Below are 9,435 nucleotides of genomic sequence, written 5' to 3'. Positions count from 1 at the left end.
AGTTGTTGTATCTTGGGGGGAAAAGCACTACATCTATTATTCACAATTGGTTAGGGGACACGTTTTAAATAATAGTTATGTATTTATGCAATTATACGTATAAAAAGCTCTAATTTTATATATGTAACACCATATACTAAGCAGTTTTTGGAGTGTTTCTGGAGGGGACAATAGGCTAGTGTTCGAGTCTTGACCACTTCATTTTTAAAGCACAAATATTTTCCAACTTATACACAAAAAGAGTGTTCTTCTATTGGAAGTGGGAGTCGAACTCAAGACCCTAGGTACCAATGTTATCACGTTATATGCCTAGGGTCTCAAAAATCTCAAGGCCGTGCACGTGCAATATAGCTTGAACCAATAGGACCACATATAGAAAGTATCAAAAATGCTATATTCTTTAATTTTATTGGTATTCCTGCTAGACAACAAGAATTACAACTGTGAAAAATTACAATCTAGAACCTAGAAGATTTAAAACTGATATTAAAACTCGTTGAAACTCCACGTTTCTGCAAATGGAGTGGAATGTAGTTGGTGTCTCCCTTATACTTATATGCACATGAGCAGGGTTCGATTCTCGTAAGCACTCATCTCTCTCTCCAAATCTCCTAAGATTGAGTAGATTAGATTTAACGAATGACAAAAAAAGAACTCCACTTTTTTTATGCTAAAACCTTGGATGGGTTACAGTGACATAATTGCAACTTATGTTAATCTCAAATATTGTGATTGTAGTTTTTCTTAAATATTGTGATTGTAGTTTTTTTACGGTGTTACTTTAGCTTGTTCGGGTTTTAATTTCGTTATCGTACTTCTTGTATTGTGCTCATTTGTATAACATTAGTCTCAATTTTTTCACATATAGAAAAGGTAAAAGTACACGAAAATCCCATCAACTATCACTTTTTTCACGGAGATCCCCTGACATTTAAAATTGCCTATACAAACCCCCTTAACTATAACTGTTAACCAATCAGCACCCTGGCACCCTTCTGTCAAAAAGACCATTAAGATGAAGGGGTTAGCGTGAACAATTTTTATAGACGAGTGGGTCAACGGGGGCAATTTTTAAAGGATAGAATCATTGTTTCTCTTCATTCCATTAACAGAGTTAGACATTTTTTTATTTCATATAGTTAAGGGGGTGTGTATGGACAGTTTTAAACATTATGGGATATCTGTAAGAAAATGTGATAGTTGAGGGGGGCCTCCGTGTACTTTCACCTATAGAAAAATCAAAATGTTTTAAAATATTTGCATGGTTGTGGAAGAGAAGTTTAAAAAATATTTTGAAAACATGCCACCCAATTTTATTCCCATTAGAAAACCCATCGAACTAGTAAACTAGAAAACCAACACAAATCTCAAACCCATTGAAAATCCAAATAACAAACCCCTTATCGAAGCTCTTCTTGTTATGAGATCAATACAATGTTGACAAAGATATATACTTTACCCCCACCCACCCCCCGCCCTAACTTTTTTTTTATCCAATCGAATACCCCCAGCTCTGACATCAATCTCTAATATATATTCAAACTGTGTTAAACTTCAATTAGACACCTAAACAATTGAGCCGTTATTCAATTAGGCTCCTACCATCTCAATCCCTCAATTTACTAATAGAAATTGCTGACTAATCATTTTTTTCCCGTTAAATGCCTACTTGGATGCTACACACACACACTTTACTCACTCTTACTGACTCTCCCTCTCTTTCCCCTTTATACCATGTTTGAAAATTAGGGTGCGAAAATTCGAGAAGGAGGTTTGTTGGGGACTTCAATATGAATCACTATGAGTCCGTTTGATTAGTGAGAAAAAATAAAATGGAAAGTGAAAATAATAGAAAGTGAAGTGAAAGAAAAGAAAAAGAAAAATTATTTTTTTCTCACATCCGTTTGATTAGAATGAAAGTTTTACAAAAAAAAAAATAGTAGATATTATTGTTTGAAAAGGAGGAAACTTGCAAGAAAGTTACATTATGTTCCGAAATTAGAAGACAAAAGGTGGAGGGAAGAGGATAAAGAAGAAAGCTAGAGTAATTGCTATTGATTTCCTCGAGAAAATAAAATTTTCCTACACATTTTGTAAGAAAAAGTAGAGCAATCTTTCATGCTTTAGAGGGTTGTACATGAAAATTCACTTTCTACCAATTTCTAGAATATTCTTGCTAAGTGAACACAAATTTTTTTTTTTTTCTCTTTCTTGTATTTTCTACCACTATCTCACTAATCAAATGGACCCTATAAGAATCCCAGATGGAAAATTTCGAGATTGCCTATCAGAACAAGATAAATCTTGAGATGGAATGGAAAATAAGTGTTCTTTTTATCCCATAGAACAAAGACTTAAACTTGATTGATCTTATAGAGCAGGAAAAGGAGGTTGTTGGGACTTCAATTTGCAACACACCCAGATGGAGAATTTTATTTCAAATGGGAACACAGTAAATCTAGGGCTTTTTCCTCCTGTGTTTCCTCTTATACTCAGATTATAAATAAAGGTCAAATTTCAATCATGAACCTGATAAATGCCTATGTTGAACCCGTCATACGTAGTAGAAAGATGGAAAAGGGGTATCACTTCATACCCAGTTGGAAAAAGTTCTTTTTTTTTTATCCGAAGTTGGAGAAAGTTAAACAAAAGAGTTTTTTATTAGGGCATCCGCACCGGTAATAATCAAAACCAATAATCAAAATGTGTCACGTCAGTATTTGATTATCCATTTTGTTCATAATCAAACTTAACAACCTCTACATCCACATTGGTTATTTTTGTATCCCTAACCAAAAAAATCCACACAATACACAATGCACATTTTGTCCAATCGCAAACGAATTTCAATCATGCACCCGACCACACCAAATTATTCGTCTCGATGAGACAATTCCAATGTGGGGTGTTTTTGAGTTATTGAGTTTTGAGTTTGGTTATTAAGTTTGGTTATTGAGTTTTTTTTTTTTTTTTGAAATGACAACCTGGTTATTGAGTTTTGATTATTGGTAAAAGTTGTTAAGTTTGACTATAGAATGGGTGAAATTTAGTTATTTGCTAAAAGACTTGTAACTTTGCTTATTACAATGTGGGGTATTTTTTGAACATTATTGTTAAGTTTGATTATCCAAACTCAATTGCTTATCACAATGTGGATGCTCTTAGAACACCAAAACTATTCAAGTAGGCATTTAACAGAAAAATTGACAGATTGAGAGGTAGGAGTCTAATTGAATAATGGCTCAATAGTTTAGGTATATAATTGAAGTTTAACAAACTTTGGGTGTCTATTAGACATTGAGGTCAAAGTTTGGATAGTATTTTGAATTTTTTCCGAATCTAAATATGCTTGTACTACAATTACTACGCCTGTGTTATGCATTTCAAGTAGCAATGACACATGTTGATCTTATTGCCAAAAAAGGAAAATAAAAACTAAATGTAAATTCCTCAGGAACTTTTTAAATTCTTCACGATTTTAGGGGTGGGCATCATGCCGTGTCCTCTCATGTTCGTGTTATGTCATTTCGGATTTCATGTCTTTTCGGATTCGTGTCAAAACATCTGTTATCGTAAATGTGTCGAATATCTTGACACTAACCTGACCTGCTTAAAATCGTGTTGTGTTCAGATTGAGACTGTTATGGCCCTTTTATTTTTTTTTATATTTGCACAAAATTATATACTTTTTCAATGTTCTGCATGACTACTTGTTTAATTCAAGAACAAAAATTGAAGAACTTTGTGATACCATCATAATCACAGAAAAGATAAAACCAGCCAAATAATGACATTAAAAAATATCCCAAGCCACAAATAGACTCAAGTCTCAAAATCAAATAGTTTTGTTTGATTTTTACCCAAAATAATAAAAAGAACACCATAACTATAGAATAGGTCTATACAAATTTTAAACTAAAAGAATAGGCCAAGTGAAAAAAATAAAACCAATAAACCTAAATAAAGTTAATTAATTTTAGATTTTTTAACATGGAAACTCAAGTGATTAGGAAATTAGACATTGAGTTTTTTTTATTTTGAAAAAAAAAATCTCGAATATGTCCTATAATAATATGCATGTATTCTCTGTCCATAATTATATTGAATATCCTACTAATTAGGAATTCAAAAGAATCAATCGTGACGTATCGTGTTGTTTCAGGTTAACATGTCGACGCAAAAAGTTAAATAGTTATTCGTATCCTTAACGAGTTACGCGAGTCAAATCCATAACGGTCCAGAAGTGAATTGGAGGATAATGTTCGAACTAGAATAATGGCTTATAAAGAAAACGATTATGCGGATTTGGTCGAAACGGCAAACAAGGTTAGCAAGGATGTTGAAGAAATATTTGAAAAGTAGGAACAGACTAAGAGGAGCAAAACTGCAGCCAGTCAAGTTAGGCAAGCAAGCAAATCTGGTGGTGACTACAAGGGTGGAAGCAGATTCTAGCATTTGAAGGGGCAAAGTGATTTCAAATCTGTTAGTTGTCATACCAAAAATTACTATTGCCACACCATTCTATTGCGGAAGAGAATGACTATTCTTAAGCACAACCGAACTTGGAAATGATAATGGATATTCCAATTTCATTCTAACTTCAATTTCATTCCAGCATCAATTTCATTCCAACGAACTAAACGTACCCCAATTCCAAAATATGCTTTTATTTCTTCTAGAGTAAAATGATATTGGATGAGGAGATTGTGCATTGATCACTTGTTTTTACCACCATTTTATATGGTAATACGTGGTTATCTTTTTTCTAAATATACTTTTTGCAAGCATGAAACCAATTAAAATTATCCAACTCGGTGGGGGTTGAAATTATCATTAAAATTTGATGACATGTAAGATTTAGTGCCGTAGCACCCCCTGCACTATAGCTGTGTAGTGCATTAAAACGATGTAATTTTGTCTCGGTTCAACCAAATCAGTTAGTAACCAGTTCCTAGGAATTTCTAGGTCTGTCCAATTCATTAATCTTGGTTGAATAACACAATCAAATGATCGTGGCTCAAAAATTTCGACCATATGTTTCTCTATGAGTTTCATAGATGTTTCTGGAAATTTTGTTAACTCATGGATTGTCCTCCATTGAATTGCTAAATCATTGGGGAATTTTTTCCGCCCTTATCCTATTAAAATTGTTTTAAAGGCTGTATCAACTAATTCAAATTAACGGATTAAAAAAAAAAAAAAAACTAATTCAAATTAGCACTACGCCTCTGTATTACACTCTGTTTTTTTTTCCGGTAGAGTATCCTTCTATCTGTACATGACCTTTTTTTTTTAACATAAAAAAGGGTGAAAAGAACCGACCAGCATAACAACTCTCTTTGGGTGTGACCATAGGGGCTCCCTATCCACTGTAGAATGTTCAATTCGAGCCATAGCTACCGTCCGTAAGGACAGGCCGTTACCACAGCACCACCTAGGTGCACAGCTGGCATAAGCTCCCCCCAACATGGTCCGAAGACTCATATCCGCAGGCATGAAGCCGAGCCGTGGCTCAAACTCAGGTCTCCGTTGAGGAGGGTAGTGAACCCTGCCAATCGAGCTGTGTCTGTACATGACTTTGTCTACTAAGAATTCCTCCACAAATATAAACCGACACTCCCGGGGTTTAAGATAACAAGTTAAGTACTACAATAAGTACCGAGTCTACCGACACATATTGGGACTAATTAATAGCGGGTGGTTTAGTTCCATCTGATTACTGAAGATATATCATAATTATTGGTTTCGAACGTGCCCACCTTGACCGTAATACGTATCGTGGAGATTACGTTTGATTGAAATTTCTAGGTCAATCATTACTTATTTTTAGTGTCAAAATCACCTATTTATTAGTATTACTTGGAATATAACATCCTTGTATTGTTGTTGCTACCATAATGAGTTGTATCCCAATATCTAATTGTGTATGAAAGTTTCTATGCAGAAGCAATGCCGTCGTAAATTCGAAAGGAAACGGTTTCTTTGCCGTTCGGGGCAATTGCGCAGTCCGATCAATTCCATCATCATTTCACGTCCGTTTTAATGATAAGATTCGTTCACACTGTAGTGTTCGTTGAGTACAACACAACAGTCATGTAAAATATATGAAATGGAGACAGAGTTAGTCAGACTGCATGGGGGGCAGTCCTCCCCAAACGGCAAAGAAGACGGTCCAAAATTTCAGCCGACCAGTCCACGAGAAACTTGAGAGGAGCCCTTAACATTGGAGGGACGATATCTATCTAGATCGAAAGGTAAAAAATCAAAACACAATCTCTCAAAACATCCATTTTCATTGGTCGTTCAATGCGTAATTGTCAACAGATTTACACTGTTTTCCGATGCTAAAAAACTACTCCCTCCGTCCCTAAATAAGTGTCCGGTGTGCAAAACTATGTCTATAAAAAGATGCATTTATTTCGTTAAAAAAATTATTATTTTTTCACAAATCAATAAATAGCAATGAGTTCTATTAGATTGTGAAAAAAAATTAAATTTTTTAATAAAAAATATGCATGTTTTGTAAAGTCTAGTTTTGGACGCCGAACACTTATTTAGGAACGGAATGAGTACTTCTTATTAGGTAGGCCGCCCAAAAGTAAACTTAAGATTTAAAGCTCCATGCAGTGCTTCTAAAAGGATTGCCAAATCAACTCTTTTGTAGTATTAATCAATTGTCCAAAAAAAAGTAAAACCTACCCCTTTCGCATCTATCTATCCTGCGATCACAAGATCAGGCATACCAACATTGGGATACTATATAGTACTTGAGAAAGCAACAACACTAAATATCAGGAAAAACAATTCATATCAATTCTTGTTATCCTGTTATGGTATATATCCGACTGTTCAAAATCCTAAATCACCAACAGTCTTGCAAGATTTATAGGCTACCCGCGTTTGATTGTTGAATTAGTTTTTAGAGAGATTGGATAAGATGGAACTAAGGATGAGGATGGAAGGGAAGAATGAAATCCACATGATAATAGATGAGATTATATGAGTACTGAATTTAGTAGTACTATGTTTAGTTAGTGGAATAAAGTAGAATAAATACGATGGGAATCATTTTTGCTTGTTGGATGCGCTGGGAGGTAATCCGGTGAAGGAGGACTAACTAATATCAACCCTCCCCCTGGCATTAGTTAATACACCCACATGGGATACTAAAAATGAACAAATAGTCCACCGTTATCCAATCTCATCCTCAGTCCAGTGTGCAACCAAACATGAAACTATGAAAAAATGGAGAACATGCGGGTCCACCCCTTAGTCACGCCTCTCTTATCCCCCACAATCTAACATACCCAGTATTTTGTGGGATGGTGAAGAGTTCTGAAGTACTAGCAAAAGTAAAATAAAACTATTTTTAGTGTTAATTTACTTGTTCTGTGAATCAGAGCGGGGCACTATGCCTGTTTTTAGATCCGAAGGCTTGCTTATACGGGCCGATCCAAGCAAAAGATATTGTCAGGTGAGGACTGAGGAGTTGATTGGGGCGACACATTTGTTAAAGATAACATAGGCGTGGAACAGAAAGGTGAAAGTATACGGTTATACCTCTTAACCACGGAAAGATCACTCACATAGCATAGCATTGAACCAATTTTAGTACCAAAATTATCATGAGATACACATTGAACAGCTCAAAGACATGAAAATTACTACGTACTGTAGTTGACAGTTTCGCGTTCTATATTTCCTACTATTTTTTTCAGCTCTCTTCAGCTTCAAACCTAACCATATAGTACTACTAATTAATAATTAATGTACAATTTCAACTTCTTGCAACTTGCAACACCACCTTCCTCCTCCCTTCCCCCATTCCCACCTCACTACTATTATCCAAAAAAACAAAACACTAAACCCAAAAACAGAGAAACTGTTACAATGCTCCAATGACCCTGGATTTCTTACTCCACTCAAATGCCAGCAACTCCACATCTCTGTTCCTCTTCCCACCACAACTCCCACTTCCGGGTACCTGAAATATGTCAACTCCAAACAGTCTAACCATCTGAACCGGCTCCAAAACCCCACCGGAACCCGACCCCGCTTTCGCCTTCCAATCAATAAAAAGCTGCTGATCCGGTTCGCTCGACCGGTGAAACCCGACAACGTCACCGGCTTTCAGATTCTTCTCCTTCACGAACCGGCTCCACCCCTTAGTCAACACATAGCTCTGACTACTGTTCCAGTACGAGTACCGGAACCTCCACACTTTTCCCGTCACGTCCTTGAAATTCAACAGCAGCCCTTTCGAGGACGAGGAGGAGGCACTTCCGCTGCTGCAGCAACTCTGCAGCGGAAAGTGCTTCTCCGCGTGCTGCTTCGGTATCACCAACCGATTCAGCTTTCCCACGTCGCTCGGTGTCACCGACTTCTCAAAAAGCTGTCGCGTCGATTTCAACAGTTTATCCGCACCACCTATTATGTGGGAAATCCTCGCATTATTATCAAGCCTCTTTCCATTTGTGTCCACCTCGTGTTTTCTCCTGCTCTGCTCCAGTTCCTCATTGTAAGTATGCTTTCTCAGCATGTCGACGATCTCGGCTTTCGAGTGGGAGTTTAAGAACGTTAGCTCGGCCTCGTCGTCTGGATTTTCCGGCGAGAGTGGTTTGACGTTGGTGACGGCGTCGCGGCCGCGGAACCGCTGGGCGGCGGTGTCGTAGGCGCGGGCGGCCTCCCCCTGTTCGACGAAAGTCCCCAGCCAGACGCGCTGGTGCTTTTCGTATATCTGGGCGCCCCACCGCCCGTTGGGCTGTGGAACGACCCCTTTGAATCGCGACGACGGGAGTTTTCTGGACTCCGCCTCGACGCTGTTTTCCGAGTCTAGGATCACGCTCGTGCCACTACCGACGCGGCACGGGCTCTCCGGCGACTTTGGCGTCGGAGAAAGGAGTGGGGATGGTGGTGAGAGGGATAGAGAGTCACTTGTTGTGCTCTCGTCAATACAAGTGCTACTGCTATACATTTTCTTGGTCTTTTGGAGAAAGGGAGAAGAACAAGTATTTTAGAGAGAGAGAGAAAGATGGGTATGAATTGGGTTTGATAGAAAGTTAAATATATATATAGGACCGGGCCAACCGTATTAGTGTGATTATTTAATTTCGTTGTTTGTTTCAAATGGGGAGATATGAGGATGTGGGTGTGGTGGGTCAACCCAAAGATGGTAAGGAAGCAGGAAGATTCATGGTTAGAGAGCGACAGATAAGGAGAGAGAAGCTGGAAGCTGTTTTTTAAGAACCATTTTTCTTTCATCAGGATGTGTTTAAACTAGCGTGCGTGCACTTCAATTAGTTTTATCCCCAGTTGATCAAAGAAAGGTCATTCATGTTGGGATTAATTAAGAGATTCACGAAAGATCTTACTCTCAAAATTTCGAACTCAAAATGTCTAAAGTTTATGGCTCATCCCTTCATCACTTGTGCTACC

The 9,435-nt window shown here is 37.4% G+C and overlaps 1 protein-coding gene across 1 annotated transcript; it reads right to left on the bottom strand.

Moving 5' to 3' along the window:
- Positions 1 to 7,557: 7,557 nt before the first annotated feature.
- On the bottom strand, positions 7,558 to 9,057 carry LOC131311544 (AP2/ERF and B3 domain-containing transcription factor RAV1). Its single transcript, XM_058339040.1, has one exon. The coding sequence runs from the start codon at positions 8,972 to 8,974 to the stop codon at positions 7,886 to 7,888; it is 1,089 nt and encodes a 362-aa protein (XP_058195023.1). The 5' UTR covers positions 8,975 to 9,057; the 3' UTR covers positions 7,558 to 7,885.
- Between the last annotated feature and the right edge of the window lie 378 nt (positions 9,058 to 9,435).

The sequence above is a fragment of the Rhododendron vialii genome, chromosome 12a (genome assembly GCF_030253575.1).
Source record: "Rhododendron vialii isolate Sample 1 chromosome 12a, ASM3025357v1".
NCBI lineage: Eukaryota > Viridiplantae > Streptophyta > Magnoliopsida > Ericales > Ericaceae > Rhododendron > Rhododendron vialii.
The sequence above is the reverse complement of the archived record's forward strand: the minus strand, read 5'-3'. Positions and strand labels throughout refer to the sequence as shown.